Consider the following 25,379-nt stretch of genomic DNA (forward strand, 5'->3'; position numbering starts at 1 on the left):
CCATGTTTTGGCTACACGGTGACATTGATCGCTATGATCCCATCGCTGATTTTAAGGTTTCCCCTGTATATGAGTTACTGACTATGTGGTTAATTGAGTAACACAAAAAATAACACGTATACTTTACTTTTAATTATAAACCAACGTTTCGGCGTGTTTTTTTACTGACTATGTGGCAAATAGCCATTATGTGCCTATATTCAAATACGGCATTGCCGGCCTAAAATCCTAGATTATTCACATGCAACTTTTACCTATGGTTAGGTCTTGCCACACAGTGTTATAGGTGCATTATCCAGGAATAAGAGACTCTTAATACTACTAGTATACTGATCTGACAATATATGGAGATACGGTGCTAGCACCGCATCACCGCGGTGATATGGTGATACGGTGCTACGGTGCTAACTTCACGCACATTATTTTATTCAGTGCGTGTATACCACGTGATAAATTGCGTCATAAATGCTACGTCGGAAGGCAATATTTTGCCTCGAATAAAGACTTTAAACAAACTTAAGATAACATTCCTATTTCTTCACCATTTAAAATGAAACATAGCGCAGTCAACGCCACTTACGGAGTCCCGCCTTCGGTCTTTTACCAGAGTTTGATTGAGAGTTTAGTTTCTGGAAACACTTCGACAAACCTTTTCACATTACCCCCGTCTGACGGAGCACTGTCAAAACATTATTTTGGAAACAGATTTGTCGAAGTGTTTGACGAAACTAATCACCTTATCAAACTCCGGTAATAAAGCGAAGGCGTGGCTTTTTAAGCGGCTTAGACTGTCCCTTGTTTCATTTGAATTGGTGTAGTAAAAGGAAAGTCATCTTTGATTTAAGTCTTCATTTTAAGCAAAGTGTTGCCTTCTGATGTAGCATATATGACTAAATTTATTACGTGGTATACACACACTGTAATTTATCATTTTGACATATTCTTAAATTTCCATGAGTTTATCCGGTATCCGGAGCGTTCGTATAAATATGTTAATCGGAACTCCTCATCCATTTTCCTTCAGCCTCAGATGTATATGGACGGTTTACAAATCACAGAAATATTAACATTTAACTACGCTGAAACTAGATCACAACTTAATTTCAATTCAGCAGTTAAACTTAATGACTTTACTTTTTGGACTTTTATTTATGTGCAATAAAACACTTCACGGGCAAGCATTTAAACTAAGTAATACAAAATCAAAAAACACAGTAACCAATTAATACTTTTATTTAAAATGTTACGAACTACTTCTTCTGAGGTACCGATGATGTTGCGATGACAACTCACCAAGATGTTCCGAATGACATATATATGTTACCTTTCTTAAAGCTGCACTCTCACAGATCTACTGTTTTTACAACTTTTTTATTTTTTGTTTTGGAAAGAGCAAATTTTTGCGTAAATATCTTCAAACCAATGATAAAAGATTGCTGACAAAAGATCAGAGCACAGATTTTCATATTTCCGTTCGAAAATTAATGTTTTATGGCTTAAACCGTTACTAACGGTTTAAGAAAAAATGCATAAAACATGAATTTGTTTAACTTAAATATAAAAATATGTGATCTATTTTTTTTTCAGCTGTCTTATATTTCTGGTTTCCATGGATTTTCACAAAAATTGGCTCGTTCCAATACAAAAAATAAAAAAGTCGTCAAAGCGTTCTATCTGTGAGAGTGCAGCTTTAAATAAACACTTCGGCTTCATATAATCACTCCCAAATCTACACTAAAAAGATGAAAGAAAACCATTAATGGAAGGATCGGGGTCATTGATCTAATTTGAACAAAAGTTTTGGTTACAGAAAAGTTATGTGCAATGTCAAAATGGAAATATAACAAAGCAAAACGTCTTATATATACAATGTAAATATTATAAGTATCTTCCATGGCCGAGAGTGTAAGATAGGATCATTCCGACCCGAGCGTAGATTGTTTTGCGGAAACTCGTAGATTGTATTGCGGAAACGAGGTTAACCGAGTTTCCGCAAAACACCCTGGGCGAGGGTCGGGATGAACCTATCTTACACGAACGGCTATTGAGGATGCTTTTTCTTCCACCTCAGTTTAACAATTAAATAAAGATGTATTTTCTGGCTGAATTCATGATTGTCATGGATATGCGCGCAGTGATTCAGATTATGTTAATATTCAAATCGCTCTTTAAATAGTTTTAGGAGAACGATTCATTATTTCTTGATGCGTGAAAACTGTTTTATGGTGACATTTGAAGCGAGAAAAAATCATTAAGCGTTCTAAATATTGCCACAACAAGGGAGGTATTTACATTGTGGTGTCCATTAAAACGGAGTTCAATACGGGCATTTTATCTTCGCCCGTGGGCAATCTAAGGATTTAAAGCATAGTTATCTGAGGTGGTAGAAAACAAAATCTATTTCGTAGCCATCTTAACTCACCTATAATTTCAATAAGAAGGGTACATGGTGGGGTGTTAGGGTTGTACTTATCTTCCAGCTTCACCGACAACTCGTAGTCAGACTGGTTATGGGAGTGAAGGTCAACATTCGTGTATATATCGCCATCTGAACAGCAGGCAAGAACATAATTAAGAATACAACCTACATTTTAAACCAATGAAAGTACAGATAAGCAAGCATTAAGTACTAGACTTGATCATTAAGAATTTCACCTTTCGCGGATGTTTAAAGGTCCGCCTACTGCCACTTATCCGATACACAAGGTTTTGCACTTGAAGTAATTTCTTAATGAATGAGAAGGGCTATTTGCTACGCTAACTCCGCCCATTCTTATTCATTTAGAATTTACTTCACGTCATCTAAATATTACATATACTGTTTTTTTTTTATTATACCTCAATTGCATTCTAAAAATAACAACTCCTATACATAATCGGTATATGCTGTTTTATATAGCCGTGCGCAAGAGAAAAATATACTGGGTAAGTAATTTAAGACTTAAAACATTTTAAATAAAAATGGGGCCAGTCTAGCATGTTCACCAATAAGCACTTATCAACTTTATTGTTACCACAAACAATACATCCCCCAACCCCACCTACAATTTCTATAGGAAAAATTATCGGTTAGTAAAGTGCACACCATTTAAGAAATGTATTCGTGAATAAGGACCCTAAGGGAGCAGAGCTTATCGAAGGGACCGTGGTTTCTAATTTACGAAAACATTATTTATAATTAATTCTAATCGATTTAGTGTTAGCCCCTCTCAATTTGCTCACTTTTAAAATTAAGATGTGCGCCTGTCAAAAGACCTTTCAATCACTGTAATATACTGTGACGTCATTTTAATCAGCGTTGACACTGAATTTATTCCTTTGTATTTGCAAACAGTAGACTTGACTTTATGCGCATGCGCAGTTATAGCAATAAACTTTATCATGAAGAGTCGTCTTCAGCAATAACATGAATAAGTAACGATTCTTCACAAATGAGAAACTAAACATTTTAAAGATCTAGCGATTCTTTCTGATTGGCTGAAGATGTAGGGCAAACACTTCTCGAATATAAAACTTTACACCTGTCATGTCATGGTCTTTTATTACTTTTTCCGTATTTGTTCTTTTAAACAAATATTAATAACGGAAGAAATACATCCACTGATACCCTGGATTATTAAATTCCTTAACATCGTTTGATAGTCCCAAATTGTTGGCACTTGAACCATTTCGAATCGTGTACTTTAAAAAAAAACTTAATTGTTTTAAGCTATTAGCATTGCCAGTAATAGATGTATATCAAATATGCTTACTTGGTGTCATAATAAACGGACATGTATCGTTTGGTTCACATGCCGGTAACGAGAACGTGACGTCATCATTTTCGAAGTCATCAGCAGTGGCGGAAAACACCAGGCTTGTCGCATCGAAATCCTTGGCAATAAGTGATACCTTCGTAATTGGTGAACCTTTAAGAACAAAAACACTCGATAATAATGTAATTGTTATCTTATAGTATATTGCCCTTTTCCTGCCATGTCTAAATATATATATTTTCAATCAAAATATATAAAATATCATAAACACTAGCGTATCCAGCACCCGCCCCCTGCGTCCCCTCCCCAACACCCCTCCCCCTAAAATTTAGAATACTTTGAGTGTGATTCAACAAGTACGTTCAACAATTAAATATCGCTACGGCGGGAGGGCACTAGTAAAAAATTAACGCCCCTAAATTACCCCCCCTCTAACTTTAGATCCTTGATCCGCTCCTGATAAAGCATATGTTCTATGTCCATGTGAAGACTTAAGCAAGGAACCGACCAAATGAATGCCTACCCTATTTGGCTTTATCATTAGGCTTTCCGGCAATAAGGAGCTTTCTTTGTATATATAAAGTCGGTTTGACCCTTTATCGCTGATAAAAATAAATCCTATTTTTTACGTCAGCTGTTCATACAATATTTTTGGACAGGTCAGGACAGCCAATATATTGTAACGACCGCTGTCATCATAACAATTTTGAGTGCTGCTTTGCGATTTGCACAACTGCGAAATATTTCGCAATACAAGTAATTCAAGTAGACATGTGTGCATAGTTTGCTCTGTTCAATGAAATATCAAAAGCCCTTTAAAAGTTATAGAATGGTAATTTGAAATGTATGATATAAAATAATGACATATCATATAGGGCCAAAGGACATCATAAGGACAGGCCAGTCAGCCCCCGAAGCTGGCCGGTCCTTTTAATATGATGGCCCTCAGTGATATGGACTCTTAATAATTAGTTCTATGAATATTTGTTTACAAAAATAACAATCTTAAGATATTCAAAAACACTCACTAAGAATATTCGCACATGTTGGCGCCTGATTGTCCACAACGTTTACAGTCAATGTCCGCACGGGTCCAGCGGCCCCAGCGGCGTCCACACACTGTATTTTAAGGTTGTAGGCCGGATTCGTCTCGTAACTGAGAGGGCGCCCCGCCACGCCCTCGCTTACGTAATATACTGACCATGCTGCGATAAACAAAATATTGTTGTGTCTTATATAGTTTCAAAAGGCCGATTATTTGGAACTTTGTTTAAGTTTACAACGTATTAAAATGTAAGCAAAGATTTTTTTTTTAATTTAAGGATAACTATTCGATGATTTGCTCCTTTATTTCAATAAAACAAGTAGTGCTAAATCATTGGCCTAAATAGGAACATTGCAGTGCATGTGTTCATTACGGTGGCTCAGAGGTGACATCAGCAAAGCTACTAAGTTGTTGCCACAATGTTCTAAGTTGGGGCCGCAAGTGACTAGGTTATGGCCATAAGTTATTAAGTAGTGGCCACAATTTACTAAGTAGTGGCCAAAAATTACTAAGTAGTGGCCACAATTTACTAAGTAGTGGCCAAAAATTACTAAGTAGTGGCCTCAATTTACTAAGTAGTGGCCAAAAATTACTAAGTAGTGGCCACAATTTACTAAGTTATGGCCAAAAGTTACTAAGTAGTGGCCACAATTTACTAAGTAGTGGCCACAATTTACAAAGTTTGGGCCTCAAGTGACTAAGTTATGGCCAAAAGTTACTAAGTAGTGGCCACAATTTACTAAGAAGTGGCCAAAAGTTACTAAGAAGTGGCCAAAAGTTACTAAGTAGTGGCCAAAAGTTACTAAGTAGTGGCCAAAAGTTACTAAGTAGTGGCCAACAATTTACTAAGTTATTGCCAAAAGTTACTAAGTAGTGGCCAAAAGTTACTAAGTAGTGGCCAAAAGTTACTAAGTAGTGGCCAAAAGTTACGAAGTAGTGGCCAAAAGTTACTAAGTAGTGGCTACAATTTACTAAGTTATTGCCAAAAGTTACTAAGTAGTGGCCAAAAGTTACTAAGTAGCGGCCAAAAAGTTACTAATTAGTGGCCAAAAGTTACTAAGAAGTGGCCAAAAGTTACTAAGTAATGGCCAAAAGTTACTAAGTAGTGGCCAAAATTTCCTAAGTAGTGGCCAAAAGTTACCAAGTTGTGGCCAAAAGTTACTAAGTAGTGGCCAAAAGTTACTAAGTAGTGGCCAAAAGTTACCAAGTTGTGGCCACAAGTTACTAATTAGTGGCCAAAAGTTACCAAGTTGTGGCCACAAGCTACTAAGTAGTGGCCAAAAGTTACTAATTAGTGGCCAAAAGTTCCTAAGTAATGGCCAAAAGTTACCAAGTTGTGGCCAAAACTTACTAAGTAGTGGCCACAAGTTACTATATTTAGTAATGAACAATCCTCCTTTTATGAACTAAATTAAATCTACCGTTTTTTTTCCTTAGTGAAATCCTCTCACTTTCGGGAATTCAACTAATTACTTGATAACGATATAATAATACTGGTTAGGGGCCATATTTTTTGCTCGTACGAAATATTCGCCCACACAGTTAATTCCTTGTTTGGCAATTCTTTTTAAGGGGAAACAATACTATTAAATGCCAACCAAATTATAATATAGTTATTCTACCAAAATTAAAGTACACATTAGTAGTTTTTATATAGTTATATAAGTTAATAGTATTTCTAAATACCCATACGATCTTAAAAGCGATTTGTAAAGTTAATTTCAATGAAGGACGGCAATCTCATTCACAGTGATCTCCCTTGATAAGCAGAACAGATATATATGCCATCATGAGCGAGTATTATAATAACATTACCACTGGTTGTGGGTTCAAACTTTATCGAGAATTCGTCTTGTACAGGCGCCACCTGACTACAGTCCGTTGCGTCCTCTGACAACACTAGATCCTTCAAAAGGAGTTCGTCCGATTGCCATTCATTTATGCTCACGCCTGTCTGTAAGTTCGTGATATCTGGGCCCTAAAAATGGAAATTGTTTGTATTTATTGTATAAGTTTTACAGGTTGTGAACTATGTTTCATAATAGTCAGGATAATTGTATAATAAATTCAAGTACATTTATGATTTAACAGAGTCAGAAATCACGTGACTTCAAAGGGGTTCTCAAATTGGTCACCACGGGTCACAACTGCATGATGTAAACAAACAATTAAGTGACATTAATGTCTTAATATTTTTATTTGACAGAAAAGATATAAAAATATGTCTTGGCCTTTTGCTATTTTCTGCTTCTTAAACACATGTGAATTATTTTAATTTGACTTGTATTAAGTAATGCAATCCTAAGCCAAAATTTCAACTTGGCGGAGTTTTGTAGAATGGTTTGAATATTATTTGATTATTTTATCAATAATGTTCACGCTTACGGTACAACAGTTTATACAGGATTGTAGTTCTTTTCTTTTTGTATTATACAGTTTATCTTATACCTAACCAAAATCAACTAAGACCTTTTTTTATAGAAACGGCTCTCGATTCAATAAAGATATTAGTCAATCTTAGTCGTAAATTGAAATGATCTTAGTGTCATAATTTTGTTACTCGGCAACATATTGTTCAGGGGCGTATCAAGGATTCGACATTAGAGGGGGGGGGGCATAACCTTTAGATTGCGCCCCTCCCTCAGAACTGAGATATCTGTGGTATCGGTGGGGGAGGGTTGGGGGTTACTCACCATTGAACATTTTCACAATTTTTCGACCGAAATGGTGCATTTTGGGCGTATTTGTTTTTTCCTTCTATATTGGAAAAATATATACATTTGGACGATTTTATACGCCCGCACCCCCGGATCCGCTAGTGTTTTTGTAAAATAATGTTTTTCCCACTATTGAAAATACAAACATAATATAGGAAACACCAGAAGGACCGTTTTCCATTTGTAACCTTAAATACAGATTTAAAATAACTTTCATTACGACTAAGAAATTGCCTCTATGCTTGTTTTTAATCTGTTCAGTTGTAATCGAAAGTGTACTTTAAACTATATTCGTAAGTTCGATTTTAAGAACATAAGTTTGTATGAACGAAATACGTAAACACTATTTACCTCATTTTCTACATTGACGGTGTATGAATCTGTTGTCGAAAGTAGTCCATCGCTACATGTTATTCCGAGGTTATACGTTGTCTTGGTTTCGTAATCTAGGTCTCCAGCAGTTTTCACGATAGTATTGCCTGTAAAATGGACACATACAGAAAATGTTTCGATTAATGTCTAGTTTAATCGTATTTAATTGTAAATAACAAACACACGTGGTATACATCTTTTCGACAAATCGATAAATTAATGGCAATTAATGTATGCTTAAAAGAAGCACAAAGTAGATTGATGCATTTCTATGCTTTATGATGTTTCACTCACTGGTCATTATTGGTCAAAATAAAATAAAAAATATGATTTATGTAAGAAAAAGCTTTTAAGTATTACTAAATGGTTACTTTTTTAATTAATGGAATTTTCCTGTTAAAAAGGCGCCAAATATCGGTTATATCTTTATTATATGTTCACTAATTATTTTCTTTGTTATGACAATAATATTTTGATGTGAGTTTAACATCTTATTTCATTTAAATTAAAAATACTGTTTTTGTATCAACCTATAGTGTGCCCCTTTAAAATAGAAAACATACCCCCATTAAAATAGAAAACATACCTATAGTGTGCCCCATTAAAATAGAAAACATACCTATAGTGTGCCCCATTAAAATAGAAAACATACCTATAGTGTGCCACATTAAAATAGAAAACATACCTATAGTGTGCCCCATTAAAATAGAAAACATACCTATAGTGTGGCCCATTAAAATAGAAAACATACCTATAGTGTGCCCCTTTAAAATAGAAAACATACCTATAGTGTGCCCCTTTAAAATAGAAAACATACCTATATTGTGCCCCTTTAAAATAGAAAACATACCTATAGTGTGCCCCTTTAAAATAGAAAACATACCTATATTGTGCCCCATTAAAATAGAAAACATACCTATAGTGTGCCCCATTAAAATAGAAAACATACCTATAGTGTGCCCCATTAAAATAGAAAACATACCTAGAGTGTGCCCCATGAAAATAGAAAACATACCTAGAGTGTGCCCCATGAAAATAGAAAACATACCTAGAGTGTGCCCCCATTAAAATAGAAAACATACATAGAGTGTCGCATTAAAATAGAAAACATACCTATAGTGTGCCGCATTAAAATAGAAAACATACCTATAGTGTGCCCCATTAAAATAGAAAACATACCTATAGTGTGCCCCATTAAAATAGAAAACATACCTATAGTGTGCCCCATTAAAATAGAAAACATACCTATAGTGTGCCCCATTAAAATAGAAAACATACCTATAGTGTGCCGCATTAAAATAGAAAACATACCTATAGTGTGCCCCATTAAAATAGAAAACATACCTATAGTGTGCCCCATTAAAATAGAAAACATACCTATAGTGTGCCCCATGAAAATAGAAAACATACCTATAGTGTGCCCCTTTAAAATAGAAAACATACCTATAGTGTGCCCCATTAAAATAGAAAACATACCTATAGTGTGCCCCATGAAAATAGAAAACATACCTATAGTGTGCCCCATGAAAATAGAAAACATACCTATAGTGTGCCCCATGAAAATAGAAAACATACCTATAGTGTGCCCCATGAAAATAGAAAACATACCTATAGTGTGCCCCATTAAAATAGAAAACATACCTATAGTGTGCCCCATTAAAATAGAAAACATACCTATAGTGTGTGCCCCATTAAAATAGAAAACATACCTATTGTGTGCCCATTTAAAATAAAAATCATACCTATAGTGTGCCCCTTTAAAATAGAAAACATACCTATAGTGTGCCCCTTTAAAATAGAAAACATACCTATAGTGTGCCCCTTTATAATAGAAAACATACCTACAGTGTGCCCCTTTATAATAGAAAACATGCCTACAGTGTGCCCCTTTATAATAGAAAACATACCTATTGTGTGTCCCATTAAAATAGAAAACATACCTATAGTGTGCCCCTTTAAAATAGAAAACATACCTATAGTGTGCCCCCATTAAAATAGAAAACATACCTATAGTGTGCCCCTTTAAAATAGAAAATATACCTATAGTGTGCCCCTTTATAATAGAAAACATGCCTACAGTGTGCCCCTTTATAATAGAAAACATACCTATAGTGTGCCCCATTAAAATAGAAAACATACCTATAGTGTGCCCCATTAAAATAAAAAAACATACCTATAGTGTGCCCCCATTAAAATAGAAAACATACCTATAGTGTGCCCCATTAAAATAGAAAACATACCTATATTGTGCCCCATTAAAATAGAAAACATACCAATATTGTGCCCCTTTAAAATAGAAAACATACCTATAGTGTGCCCCTTTAAAAATAGAAAACATACCTATAGTGTGCCCCATTAAAATAGAAAACATACCTATAGTGTGTCCCATTAAAATAGAAAACATACCTATAGTGTGCCCCATTAAAATAGAAAACATACCTATAGTGTGCCCAATTAAAATAGAAAACATACCTATAGTGTGCCCCATTAAAATAGAAAACATACCTATAGTGTGCCCCTTTAAAATTAGAAAACATACCTATAGTGTGCCCCATTAAAATTAGAAAACATACCTATAGTGTGCCCCTTTAAAATAGAAAACATACCTATAGTGTGCCCCTTTAAAAATAGAAAACATACCTATAGTGTGCCCCTTTAAAATAGAAAACATACCTATATTGTGCCCCTTTAAAATAGAAAACATACCTATATTGTGCCCCTTTAAAATAGAAAACATACCTATATTGTGCCCCATTAAAATAGAAAACATACCTATATTGTGCCCCTTTAAAATAGAAAACATACCTATAGTGTGCCCCTTTAAAATAGAAAACATACCTATATTGTGCCCCTTTAAAAATAGAAAACATTTATTTTCTATTAATGACAGAAGACTAACTGTTATGAAGGATGCCGTCAATTGAAATTAAATCCATTTTTGTTTACAGCAAAATGAACTAAACCTAATCTTTAAAGGAGCCATGCATTAGCTGTCACAATGTTTATATGTTAACAATAATAATTAGTTCTCTACAAATATGTTCTAAAACTTTAAAGAGGTTGTCAGCAATTTCTAAATATGACAAGCTGTTCAGTTACAAAGCATTCGGAACACCTCGGCCATTTTCCATCGAAAATTACCTCGGATGTATATTGGCGGTTTACAATGTCAGAAATGTTTACATTTAACTACGCTGCAAGTAGATCACGTGGCAATTTTAATTAAGCAGTTAAAATTGATGACTTCACTGTTGGGAATCTTAATTATGTATGCAGTAATAAACTTCACAGACAATCAATTTAAACGTAGTAATACAAAATGCACGTTAAAACAGTCATATATATTGATTAATACTAAAATTTAAAATTTTACGAACTTCTTCTACTGTTGTATCGTCATACATCCGAGGTTGTTTTCGATGGAAAATACCCGAAACGTTCCGAATTCTTACAAAGTTGCAAACAGGCCATAACAAATTTATTGCTAGATGTTCATCCTTTTTTTAAATTGGGGCGGGGTTGACATTGTATTTTGTCTCCGATGACTGTTTCGGCGTTAAATATGTGTAATGTTTTTCTCATTGCATAAGGGACCAAAAATATCTTTCAAGACGAACAACGAACACGATGGTAACAATTATTCTTTTTTTTACATGTGAATGTTATCCATCGACATCGTAAGCATGAATAAACGCCGTTCCAGGAAAGTTCGAGACAGTTACGCAAATACAGACCAATGTTCAACATTTTCATTTGAGTCAATTAAAAGTAAAGGGTGGGTGAAAAAGGAGGGGTTGACAAGGGATCAAAATCTAGCAATTAATTAAAAGTCGCCTAATGGAGAGTTTACGCTTGGTACAAAAATTGGACAGTCATGGAATATTTGAGCAACATGCACGTCTGGAATTCCCGATTCTGGATTCAAGTATTTCGCGTTAGGAATGGATCTCAGATTCGAGTGTGCGCGGTAGGTGACACATGTTGCTTTACACGTAACATATTTAAGGTTTTGTTGATGCAGACTTGCTCAAACCTGCCATTTTATGTGTTTTTAATAAACATGTTCGTGTTTACAAACTTACGCGCTCTGTTTTTAGAGGGTTTAATTCCAAAAATTATTAGAAAAGGGCCAATGAAAGTGTTTGATTCTCTTAAAGAAAGTAAAGGCCCAATTAAATGGAAACTGTAAAAAAAGTGAATATAATTTATTCTGAAACTTTGTGCATTTATAACCTCAAAAATGAACTGAGGATTCGAATTTCCAAACGGTGATGAGATATTTCTATAATTTAAAAAGAGTCAATGTGTAAATTACTGTTTATTTTGTGAATATTTATCATACATGTAAATAAATTTACCAATGACGTCAAAAGGACCCCCATCGTTGTCTGTCATGGTACAATCGGCATCATTAGCGTCGAACCTTTCAAAGCTGAGCTTCTTGAACGTTTTCGTTCCCGTATTGCTTTCCGCTACCGTGCCACTTCCACCTCCATTGGTAATAACTGGTGCCTAGATTCGAACAAAACATTGTGTCCGTCTGACATGAGATGAACATAGAACTAGCGGATATAGAGGAGGTGCATCCGGCGCGCGCCCCCTTTAAATACTCCAAGTTTACTTTTTTAATCAATATGGGACACAAAAAGGTAATAAATTACGCTCATTATGCACCCTTTCCCTCTACAAATTGTTAAACTCTTCTTGAGGGAGTAGCACCAAATTCCCATGCAAACAGTTAATGCCATATACTTTCGTTCCTGAGGGAGGGGCGCATGTCAAAAGTTAACGCCCCTATGTAACGCCCCCCCCCCCAACGTCAATACCTGGATCCGCCCCTGCTTAAATTCAAGACGTTTGGAAAATTGTGAGGTTATGACCATATAATCAAGTTGAAACCTTCATTAGAATAAAACCTACATTTACAGCTAATGAAATCGCAGATCAATTGTAGGCAATAATTAAATGTTCGGCTGAATCATTAAGAATTTCAACATTCGCGGGTGTTTAAAGGTCCACCCACTGCCACTGAACTGATACACAATTCCTACGTCAGATGTAGCGCTGACAATGAGTCATCAGCCAAAAAGGTTGCATTCTAAGTCAGTGAGATGACATGAATTAAAATGTTCATGATTAAGAAGGACTCATTTCCTACGCTCACTCCGCCCATACTTAATCACGAAGACCTTAATTCATGTCATCTAACTATTACGTAGACTTTTATTAGTGTTAACTTGAGTTTAACTGACCGTTAGAAAGTGTTTATCTCTATTATAATGCTATTGTGTACTGCGTGTGGTGTTTGTATATGTGTTTGTGATTTTTATACATGTGTGTGTGTGTTGTTTGTACGTGTGTATGCGGTGTAAGCACGTGAGTGTCTCTTGTTCAGTGCGGTTTGGCTCTCACCTCATGCCTATAAACAGAATTTCCATTTTGTTTTTTAGACTTCTCGGATTGTCCTTTTAGTCTTCCTTGTAATATTATTTAATGCGAAACACAAAAAGGGAATATCTTGACGTATGCTTATTGAAATGTATTCAATGACATTTTATAGACGAAGTCGAACAAAAGAAATATTATAAAAGCTTTTCATAATATTTACCTCATTAGTGATGTCAACAACAAAGTTGCCTCCTATTATTGATTCGGAATCCCCGCACGTGACATCCACGGTGACGGAACCGGAACTGCTCTCAAAATCAAACGAGTCCGGATTATGTGCGTATACATGGTACTCTGAAAGAAATGAAAACATCTATTCTTAATGGTTAAGAAGTTGAATGCTACCTCTGATGAGACTTATATAAATATGAAGTTGTTGTTAAATCTCAGGACAATTGTGAGTTAAAAGCCAAGCAAACTAGTTCTACTCTCACCCCTGTTTTAGGGTGAGTGTAATTGTTGTATCAACACATAAAACATGTTGAACGCATCGTCGGCAACCCTCGGTTTATTTCTCCGTTACACTTTATAAAATCAGTGGGACAATTCACAGTAAACAAACTCATTTTAATGAATATGCATGAGGCTGGGGAGAAAACCCTTCTTCGAATCAAATCAAATGTTACAAATAAGTATACTTCAATTACCCTATATTGTTAGTTGTTTCCATATGCGAGTGGTCTACAAAGCTGTTGTAAAAAGTAGTAAACTTGCGATACGCGCTCAATTCCAGCTTTCGCCAGAATATTTTATTAGTGTATATTTCCGTATCTTCCAAACATAACAAAAATCAAGACAATGTTTTAAACTGATATCTCCTTCTAGTTGTTTCAATACTGATAATATGTATGGATAACCCGTTCTATTAATCTGAACCCCGTTTCTTGGTCAGTTTAAGAACACTAAATTCTAATGAATATGTAACATGACATTTTATTGTAAAGTTTATGCGACAACGTTATCAATTTGGGTATCATGTGATATTTTGGAAAGCGCCGTAACTGATGTTTGAGAAACTCGTGGCCCAATATATTTGTCCTTTTTCATGATTTAGATATATTGAAGCCAGTAGCTTGATTAGTTTGAATGCATTTGGTGATTTGGTTTACAAATATCCGACATAATCATTATTTATTCATCCCTTTTGGTATTAAAGCTGCACTCTCACAGATTGACGGTTTTGAGAACGGTTAAATATTTTGTTTTAGAATAAGCCATTTCTTGCGTAAATATCAGAGAACCAGAGATACGACTGCTGACATCAGATCAGATCGCAGTTTTTATATTTACGTTTTCCGATTTTGAACGTAGACATATAAAACAGCGATCTGATACTTTGTCACCGTTCTTATATCACTGCATGGTTTTCAGACATCTACGCAAAAATGGCTCATTTTGAGACTAAAAGTAAAAAGGTTGTCAAAACGGTCAATCTGTGAGAGTGCAGTTTAAAATGAACTTTTTATTCAGTAGTTTGCAGTGTGTGTATACTACGTGATAAATTACGTCATATATGCTATGTCAGAAGGAAACATTTTGCTTAAAATGAAATCTTAAATCAAAGAAAACTTTTCTTTTACAACACCATTTTAATTGAACAAAGGGCAGTCTATGCCGCTTAAAGAGCCCCGCATTTGTTGTATTTCTGAAATTTGTTAAGTAATTAGTTTCACCAAACACTTAGTGAAACCTGTTGTCAAAATAATGTTTGACAGTGCTTTTCGTATTGCGAAAAGGTTTGTCGAAGTGTTAAAAGAAACTAAACTCTCAATCAAAATCTGACCAAAGATCGAAGGCAAGGCTCCGTAAGCTGCGTTGACTGCGCTATGTTTCAATGATAATTGTAGAAAATTCTGAAGATATCTTTGTTTAAAGTCTTTTTTTTTCAAAACAAAACATTGCCTTCCGACGTAGCATTTATGACGCAATTTATCACGTGGTATACACAAACTGAGTTTGACCTACCAGTTAATGGTAAAGCCACCGTTCCCTGTTCAAGAGGTAACATCCCGGCTGCTAAAGCTGTGTCACTGAGGTAACAGACTGGTACTGAAAATATATGTTGTAACAATTAGAGAAAGTGATACTCGTATTTAAAATCAATACATACAAATGTATGACAAATATACATTTCGAGTGATTAACCTTTAACTAAATGTACTAACTTAATAATGCATTTGTGAAAAATATTAATTACTGATAACAAGACTGTAATCGTTTATTTTATAGCTAAAAATGCACAAATATTAATATTAAATGACTAGTGGTGCAAAAAGATTGACAGTGATCAATTATCGTCTCATAAGGTATAAACACCTCGATTTCTGCACCCCTATTTCATATTAAACACGGTATCCTTCATGAGAAACATTGTTCTTGATACGCATTCATCATTTTTGGTAAAATAAAACACCGTGTATAATCAGTTACATCCAAAACAAACCAGGGTGAAACTGACGTGACTTGAAGAGCGGAAATCATTTTGCAACAGCTTATGAAATTGTGAACCGATTTTTAGAAAATTGTTGAAGTTAACAACGTGATAAACGAGATAATTGTTAACTTTTAAACGTTAAATATTTAATTATTAGCTCATATTTAAAAAAAACACAAGTACAACTGAAACAGTTGCCCCAAAATATTGTAAGAAAAACACTGTTGATAACAAGTGTAACCATCACTTTTCCAGAGCAATATATACTTGAAAGTTAACAACGATGACGTTAACAACGTTTTGACCAATCAGCTCAATATTACCTGTATTGTCCGACACTGTGAGTGTGTACAGCAGTGTCTTTGTGGTTACAGACTCAGCAATGGATGGGTTAGTTGCTGGTGGTAGGTTCGTGAATTCCGGAGGCTGGAAGTATATAACACCAGGGCTGGTATTCAACATTAATCTTAATTGGATCTAGAACGATGTAGCTAATCGGATTACTGGTTATTAATTACTGGCTAATAAAGTGAATGAAGCCAATGATGTATGAGCGTAAGATATTCTTAATTGAATATTGGATACCACCACAGGTTAGAGTGTACGCTGACATGCAATTTGTTTCAAATATGTACAAACCTGCAATTTAAGGGAACGTGAACATTGTTTGATTTAATTGTGATACATGTTTTGTTGTTATAATGTATCATATTTTGCACAGGTAAATTACTCAAAAATATGAATGGAAATTTCAACACGATCATGGAGTTACCCTTATGAATGATTCACCTTCATATGGAAGAAATATTTGATATGATCAAAACTGTGTTGTATAACTACTCATAATGCATTTTAGAAACACAATATGAATAATGAAAAACAAGATCAACTAAGTTGTTTGTTTTCCTGTGGATAAACAATGTGGGTGTCCTAAAGCCAGATCAATATTTCTAAATCTCCCTCCCCCACCCCTACCCACCCACCCTCACCCGCTAGAGGTCAGGACTTACTTTATTTTCAAGTTCCACAGTGTACGTCTCTGTCTGTGTGAAGACATTACCGTCGTCACAAACTATAGTAAGATTATGGGACGGGCTGACGTCAAAATTGAGATTGGCAGGTGGTGTTCCCTTGAACCAAATCTGAAATTCTGGAAAATCAATGAGGGTTGTTATAGTAACGAAATGGATGAATCTTAATACATTCTTATCTCGGTATCTTTATATTACCATTTGTTACTGGTCGAAAAGTACTTGCTTTTTTTTAAAAAGTGTCTAAAACCCTACCACAATTTGATGAAGGTTTACGTATTTTCCAGACAAGTTAAATTAACAAAAATAAAAAAAATAAATCATACTTATAATAACAATAATGATAACAAATACGAATGATAATAATAATAATACTAATCATCATAATCATAATCATAATCATAATATTAATAAAACAATATATTATTGTAACCTGGAGGAGTCCCAGCTCGAACTTCAAAACTCGTGGCTTCGGCTGATCCTGGGTCTACCTGACAGGTGATGACGTCATCAGAGTCGGCCATGTTGAATGTCGCGAGCTGTAGTTCGGTAGGTTCTGTGTCCGGCAGTGTCTGGTAGGGCGTTGTGGGGAATCCTGACAATACCGGGTCCTGTATGTCGGTGAATAGATATATCATTATCTCATCATTTTTAATACGAAACCCCAAACAAATCGCGACCGTATAAATACTCAACCAAGGTACGCTCATGTTTTTGTACCAAAAATTAGTTTTTTCGAAAATGAATCCGATAACGCTTATAATAAGTGAATTCATTGATACCGAAATTGCAGAAAATAATAATATTAAAGTATAAAAAATAGAATCTGGCTTAATTGTGGTGCGAACCCACGCAGGTACATATTAACGTTCAAAATTGATATTTTATGCCGAAAAACTCATTTTTTCCTAAAGCGTAAATAACGCTTTTAGCCACAAAACTTCAATTTTTGAACGAAAATATTTGAAATTGTGATCTTATATTTTGTCAACAGTCATATACCACTGGTGCCCAGATATTAACGCAAAGATGGGTTCACTCCAAGACATTTTTTTTAAATATCAATCTGTGAGAGTGCAGATTTAAAGTGTCATCTTCTTAAATCAAGTTAAGTTTTAAAATTATGAATATTTACCTGCATTAAGGGCATTTTTGTTGGTAATAAACTGGTTTTGGTTTTATATCGGTTTCACTAACTGTGTATTTGTTGTAACAGTTTCAAATAAAACCCAAACCAGTTTCAATCGTTTTTTAACGAAAACCGAAACCGGTTTTTGAAACTATCGAAACCCCTACCGGAGGCGGTTTCATCGGTTCGTTCCATCCGAAAACTAGTTTACTTCGAAAACAACATGGTGGATAGAAGTCAACTTCGTTTGTTGAAACTCAATCTTTTTTATAACTATGCCTTACAATGGGCAAATGAGCTAAATGAAAAGGGTTACATTAGTAATTGTGTAGCTCAGTAGCTACAGTAGCTCCGCCATATTGTTGAAAATGTGCACAAAACCATGCATTTGTTACTTCAAGCAAAACTATCAAAACCGGTTTCGTAACTGCTGAAACCATTGAAAACAAAACTGAAACTGGTTTGGTATCAACAAAAACGCCCTAAGTTTCAACCTAGTTTTAGCTCTACATTGATATTTAAACAAGTAATTACAACATACTGATATAAATCATTATTGTATCTGCATTCGACGTTAAAATTAATTTCTATCTCTACATTGAGGTTAAAATCAATACTTACAGCATCTGTGATGGTCACGGTAAAGGTTCCTGTAATGTCGTTAATGACGTTGCCGTCCGTGCACGTAATAGTTAACGCCACCGTAGACTGGTCGTTGAAATCTATATCAGCCTCCGTCACTGAGCTACCGACCCATACCTCAAATTCTGTAAGGCCAAAAAAAATCGTTTGTTTAGGGTAACCTTCCCAAAATTTCTAGGTAGGGACGGTGGGGATTTTTTTTTTCAAAATTTGTCGTAAGTTCAGAGTGTTTTCTTGCACATGGCAGTCTTTCCTACATTACTGTCATTGCCTGACTTTGTTTTATCATATAAACAATAATCCTGATTAAAATCTGAATTGATCCGCTCTTCGTAACTCTCTTTTCGCAAACGAATATTTTTTTGCTCAGAAACGGAAAAAAATAGTTAGGGTAGGCGCATTTTTATAGGTAGGGTCGGGTTACCCGAAACGGACATACTTTTTAGGCATAATCAAGCGGTTATAAGTATTCAATGCCACAATGTAAACTACAGGGACAATCCAAAAAGCCGAAACTCTTACTATGCCTCTATTTAGAGGCGCGACGTTTAAAAATGCACTCTTACTGCTAAATAAGATTAACGACAATTAATTGTGTTAATATACCAAAAAGGATGAATGAATATCGAAAACAATGTTTTTTATAAAGTGTGCAGTGTTTAGTTTGAAAGAAAGGTGCAGAAAACACGGTATTTCTAGCTTATGGGGCGATAGTAGATCACAGTTAATCTTTTAGCACTCACCAATTATTTAATATTATTTGCATTTTCAGTTATTAAATAAACAGTTACAATCTTGTTATCAGGAATTAATATTTCCCATGAATGCATTATTTAGTGAGAAGTAAAATTTGACAGCTCAAACATTATGTTTTTCATACTTGTGTATGTATTGATTTTGAAAAAGAGTGTCACTTTAAGGTCAGAGAGATACTCAACGAGAGAAACGACACGTCACAATACAGTCGAACCCTATTGGCTCGAACTCGCTTTGCTCGAGTTTCTCGTTTGCTCGAACTAGATGTAAATGACCAATTTCTTCCAACTGAGTTGAGTTAAAATTGACCTCATTACTAACAAAAAGTGGCATTTTTTTCATCTCATCAGCATGTCAAAGCACACATTATAATAAGTTTCAATAAACCGATCATAGAAACTTATAAGGCACGAACAATTAGGCGATTCATTATTAAATACCTGGCTGGGTCGCATCTGCGGGTGCTGCCACGTCACGTAGTTCATACACTGACGGCGGTGCTGGTGACGTAATACTGCACGTGACGTCGACGTCACTTACAGTGAACGCGCCTAGTGACGTCTCTACAACTGTGTCGTCAGAGAGAGGTGAAAACGTTCCGGGAATACCAGCAATAAATGTCGGAGCCTTTGGAGAAAAAACAATGTTTAGAACAGTGATAAAACCATCTGTAAGATTGAAACGTTTGATTTGTAGTATTTTGATATAGTACAGACGTATACTTTAAAACTGCACTCTCACAGATTGAACGTTTTGACAACTTTTTTATTCTTTGTCTTGGAACCAGCCAATTTTTGCAAAAGTCCATAGAAACCAGTTAAACAAGACTGCCGACAAAAAATAGATCGCAGATATTTGTATTTTAATTCAAAAATTGATGTTTTATGCAATTTTCTAAAGAGTTAGTAACGGTTTAAGCCATAAAACATTATCTGATCTTTTGTCAGCAATCTTTTATCATTGGTTTTCATAAATCTACGCAAAAATGTGCTCTTTCCAAAACAAAAAAAATATTTTTCTTTTTTTGTAAAAATGGTATATCTGTAATAGTGCAGCTTTAAGGTAAGTGTTAAAATGAAATGGTTCGAATCCGACACAATGAGAATGCATTTAGGAAGGCTGTGAAAATAAATCCATTAACATATTTCTTGGAAATGAAGTATTGCCTACTTTGTTACTCAAACTTTGGAAAAAAGACAGTAGTACAGGGAGCGAACTTCTGATGTAGTGACCTTAAGCCTTGCATTGAATGAGTTAAATTGTGATTTAAGGTGTCCAAAGTTTAGCAGCAGTTTTGCTATTTTTTGACAGTCGTACCTCATTGTTTTAAATTCTTCCTGTGACCAATATGCTTCTAGTTTTATTGCTTCAAGGATTAAGAACGAAATGGTCCTACATATAAGCCTAGTGTTCTTAGAAGGACGTTTAGTCTTTTCACAGAGATTGTAAGATTTTAGAACGAAATGTTCCGATGAAAACTTGATGTCGGTATTTGTCGTGTTAAACGAGCAATGATAAATGGCTCGGATCTTGAATGTCTATAATGAATATCTCATTTATATCCATCAAAGTAGGAACACTGATAGGCCACATACCTTTCAGTAAAACGCTCTAAAAACCTACGTAGAAACACTTACAAGTCTTCGTACCTTAACGTAAAAGCACTGGTAAGCCCACGTACCTTGAAGTTGAAACACTGATAAGTCCACATACCTTGAAGTAGTAACACTGATAAGCCCGCGTAAATTGAAGTAGTAACACTTATAAGCCCACGTACATTGAAGTTGAAACACTGATAAGTCCACGTACCTTGAAAGAGTAACACTTATAAGCCCACGTACATTGAAGTTGAAACACTGATAAGCCCACGTACCTTAAAAATGAAACACTAATAAGCCCACGTACCTTGAAGTAGAACCACTGATAAGCCCACGTACATTGAAGTAGTAACACTGATAAGCCCACGTACCTTGAAATTGAAACACTTATAAGCCCACGTACCTTGAAGTAGAACCACTGATAAGCCCACGTACATTGAAGTAGTAACACTGATAAGCCCACGTACCTTGAAGTTGAAACACTGATAAGCCCACGTACATTGAAGTAGTAACACTGATAAGCCCACGTACCTTGAACTTGAAACACTGATAAGCCCACGTACCTTGAAGTTGAAACACTGATAAGCCCACGTACCTTGAAGATGTAACACTTATAAGCCCACGTACCTTGAAGTTGAAACACTGATAAGCCCACGTACCTTGAAGTAGAACCACTGATAAGCCCACGTACATTGAAGTAGAAACACTGATAAGCCCACGTACCTTGAAGTAGTAACACTGATAAGCCCACGTACCTTGAAGTTGAAACACTGATAAGCCCACGTACCTTGAAGTAGAAACACTGATAAGCCCACGTACCTTGAAGTAGAAACACTGATAAGCCCACGTACATTGAAGTAGTAACACTGATAAGCCCACGTACATTGAAGTAGTAACACTGGTAAGCCCACGTACCTTGAAGTAGTAACACTGATAAGCCCACGTACTTTGAAGTAGTTACACTGATAAGCCCACGTACCTTGAAGATGTAGCACTGATAAGCCCACGTACCTTGAAGTAGAATCACTTATAAGCCCACGTATCTTGAAGTTGAAACACTGATAATCCCACGTACCTTTTAGTAGAAACACTTATAAGCCCACGTACCTTGAAGTTGAAACACTGGTAAGTCCACGTACCTTGAAGTAGAAACACTGATAAGCCCACGTACATTGAAGTAGTAACACTGATAAGCCAACGTACATTGAAGTAGTAACACTGGTAAGCCCACGTACCTTGAAGTAGTAACACTGATAAGCCCACGTACATTGAAGTAGTAACACTGATAAGCCCACGTACCTTGAAGATGTAGCACTGATAAGCCCACGTACCTTGAAGTAGAATCACTTATAAGCCCACGTATCTTGAAGTTGAAACACTGATAATCCCACGTACCTTTTAGTAGAAACACTTATAAGCCCACGTACCTTGAAGTTGAAACACTGGTAAGTCCACGTACTTTGAAGTAGTAACACCGATAAGCCCACGTATCTTGAAGATGTAACACTGATAAGCCCACGTACCTTGAAGTAGTAACACTGATAAGCCCACGCACTTTGAAGTAGTAACACTGATAAGCCCACGTACCTTGAAGATGTAACACTTTTAAGCCCACGTACCTTGAAGTAGAAACACTTATAAGCCCACGTACCTTGAAATTGAAACACTGATAATCCCACGTACCCTTTAGTAGAAACACTTATAAGCCCACTTACTTTTAAGTTGAAACACTGGTAAATCCACGTACCTTTTAGTAGAAACACTTATAAGCCCACGTACCTTGAAGTTGAAACCCTGATAAGTCTACGTACCTTTTAGTAGAAACACTTATAAGCCCACGTACCTTGAAGTTGAAACACTGGTAAGCCCACGTACCATGTAGTTGAAACACTGATAAGTCCACGTACCTTGAAGTTGAAACACTGATAAGCCCACCTACCTTGAAGTAGAAAAACTGATAAGCCCACGTACATTGAAGTAGTAACACTGATAAGTCCACGTACCTTGAAGTAGGAACACTTATAAGTCCACGTACCTTGAAGTAGAAACACTTATAAGCCCACGTACCTTGAAGTAGTAACACTGATAAGCCCACGTACCTTGAAGTAGTAACACTGATAAGCACACGTACCTTGACGTAGTAACACTGATAAGCACACGTACCTTGAAGTAGTAAAACTGATAAGCTCACAAACATTGAAATAGAAACACTGATAAGTCCACGTACATTGAAGTTGAAACACTGATAAGCCCACGTACATTGAAATAGGAACACTGATAAGCCCACGTACATTGAAGTAGAAACACTGATAAATCCACGTACCTTGAAATTGAAACACTGATGAGCTTACGTACCTTGTCTTGCACGGGAACGGTTAATGTGCCGCTCACTGTGTTAGCTGAGTCGTCGACACAGTCGACATTGATGACGTAAGGGTTGTTTGCAGCGTCTAACGTCACAGCTAGTACGTTGATGTTGAACTCTTCGTAACAGAACGAAAGAAAATACATATATTTTATATCTCTTTAATAGTTTAATAAAGGTGTTCAACGGAAGTGTAATTAGTTCATTCGGCTTCGATGGTGTTTCTCGTGATATATATACATATGTTATCAGTTGAACAAAAGTAGTGGGAACTCTTGTATATTTTGCAAGCAAAATCAACATTCTCTTTAATGCCTTGAATATTTTGATTGTTCGTATAATGATGATGCGGTTATTTGTGTATTAAATTAGGCGTGCGATTGAAATAGTTTTCTTTGGCATGGCAGTACATCTATTGAACAAGGTCGGAGGAGGAAAAACGTATCTTTACAAACGCGTATACTTGATTTTAATTATAACAAAATACAGCATATTCGGAGCTCCTCGGCCATTTTTATCGAAAACAACCTCGGATGTATTTGGACTGTTTACATACTCAAAAAGAGGTACGTTTAAGTCCGCTGCAAGTAGATCGCGTAGTAATTTTATTTAGCAGTTAAACTTTATGACTGAACTCTTGGGAATCTGAATTATGTTTGCAATAATACACTTCACTGGTTATCAATTTGAACTTAGATCAGTAGATACAACTCTTAACCACCAGATTTAATTAATGATATAATTAAAAAAAATACCAGCTACTTCAACTGATGTACCGGCATACATCCGAGGTTGTTTTCGATAAAAATGGCCGAGGGTTTCCGAATGAATACAGCGAAAAGGAAACGTCACATCCTTACCCGGCTCGGTGCCTTTGACCACTTCAAACAACGCGTTCTCCGGGGCTTGTATGGAGCATGCAATTATCGCCTGATCGTCGCCGTCGGTAACGCTAAACGTGTGTAACGTCTCCGCGGTCTGAGGACCGTCGTCTCTGGCTGCAGGCATTGTGAAGGGCAGGCCGGTCAGGACGGGTGCCTAGTCGAAAAAGATAATGGCGCTACAAACTGTATAATCAAAGAAGTTAACGGTGCGACCATAAAACATAGAAAAGATCAACACTTGCTTAAAATAACATAGAATTGTTACTTGCTTTAGTTAATATAGAATCGGCACTTACTTAATATAGAATTGACATGTGCTTTAGTTAACTTAGAATCAACATGTGTTTTACTTAGCCTAAAATCGACACGTGCTTTAATAATAATTTAATCGACACGTGCTTTAGTTAGCAAACAATCGACACGTGATATAGTAAGAAGATAATTGACACGTGCTTTATAAACATAGAATAACATAGAATCGACACTTGCAATCGACAGATGCTTTAAGAATAGAAGCGACACGTGATTTAGTAAGCCTAGCAGCGACACGTGCACTCGTTAACATAGAAGCGACACGTGATTAAGTTGTCATAGAAAAGACTAATGTTAAGTTATAATAAAATATACACGTGTTTAGTCAGCATAAATTGAACACGTGCTGAATTTTGCTAGCATAGACTTCAGGACGTTTACAGTTCACAGGTAAAGTTCATAGTATGGGTAGTTTAAATGATGCAAAATACTTACCGCATCTACGATGTTCACGTCAAAGTTGCCAGTGATGTCATTGGCAACGTTACCGTCCGTGCACGTAATAGTTAACGTCAACGGAACTGTCTGGTCGTCGAAATCGATATCCGCTTCCGTCACAGAGCTAGCGACCCATATCTCGTACTCTGTGGCGTAAAATCATTATTACTTACTGAAACACACTTCGATCGCATCCACTTATATAAAATAAATAATATAAGTGTAAAATGTGCTACTGTAATGCATGTATGAGATCATGTCAACTTAATTTTGATGCACGTTTGCCATATCATATATTTTGCAAATTGTACCACATGGGTCTATGACCTTCTGGGAAAAGAGAAATAAACTTGTAAACTTGTAAACTTGTATAAAAGGGGCACAATATATTATTTCATTTTTTTTATATTTTTATGCACTGTTATGTTAAGCTCATATGGCTTAATGATAAAT

At 35.7% G+C, this 25,379-nt stretch overlaps 1 protein-coding gene across 1 annotated transcript in view; it reads right to left on the reverse strand.

Annotated features, from left to right (window-relative positions):
* The window catches only part of LOC128206066 (cadherin-23-like), a 72,535-nt gene that overhangs the window by 26,651 nt on the left and 20,505 nt on the right, over positions 1-25,379 (reverse strand). Inside the window, exons 15-30 of the mRNA XM_052908198.1 lie at positions 24,924-25,072; positions 24,153-24,330; positions 23,283-23,410; positions 19,770-19,956; positions 18,553-18,698; positions 17,236-17,413; positions 16,782-16,921; positions 16,095-16,197; positions 15,303-15,386; positions 13,498-13,631; positions 12,248-12,401; positions 7,869-7,996; positions 6,616-6,778; positions 4,784-4,960; positions 3,753-3,908; positions 2,423-2,548 (exon numbers count right to left, since the gene is read on the reverse strand). Coding sequence (XP_052764158.1) covers positions 2,423-2,548; positions 3,753-3,908; positions 4,784-4,960; positions 6,616-6,778; positions 7,869-7,996; positions 12,248-12,401; positions 13,498-13,631; positions 15,303-15,386; positions 16,095-16,197; positions 16,782-16,921; positions 17,236-17,413; positions 18,553-18,698; positions 19,770-19,956; positions 23,283-23,410; positions 24,153-24,330; positions 24,924-25,072 — 2,331 coding nt within the window. The remainder of the gene's footprint in view (positions 1-2,422; positions 2,549-3,752; positions 3,909-4,783; positions 4,961-6,615; positions 6,779-7,868; positions 7,997-12,247; positions 12,402-13,497; positions 13,632-15,302; positions 15,387-16,094; positions 16,198-16,781; positions 16,922-17,235; positions 17,414-18,552; positions 18,699-19,769; positions 19,957-23,282; positions 23,411-24,152; positions 24,331-24,923; positions 25,073-25,379) is intronic.

The sequence above is a fragment of the Mya arenaria genome, chromosome 10 (genome assembly GCF_026914265.1).
Source record: "Mya arenaria isolate MELC-2E11 chromosome 10, ASM2691426v1".
In the NCBI taxonomy this organism is placed as follows: Eukaryota; Metazoa; Mollusca; class Bivalvia; order Myida; family Myidae; genus Mya; species Mya arenaria.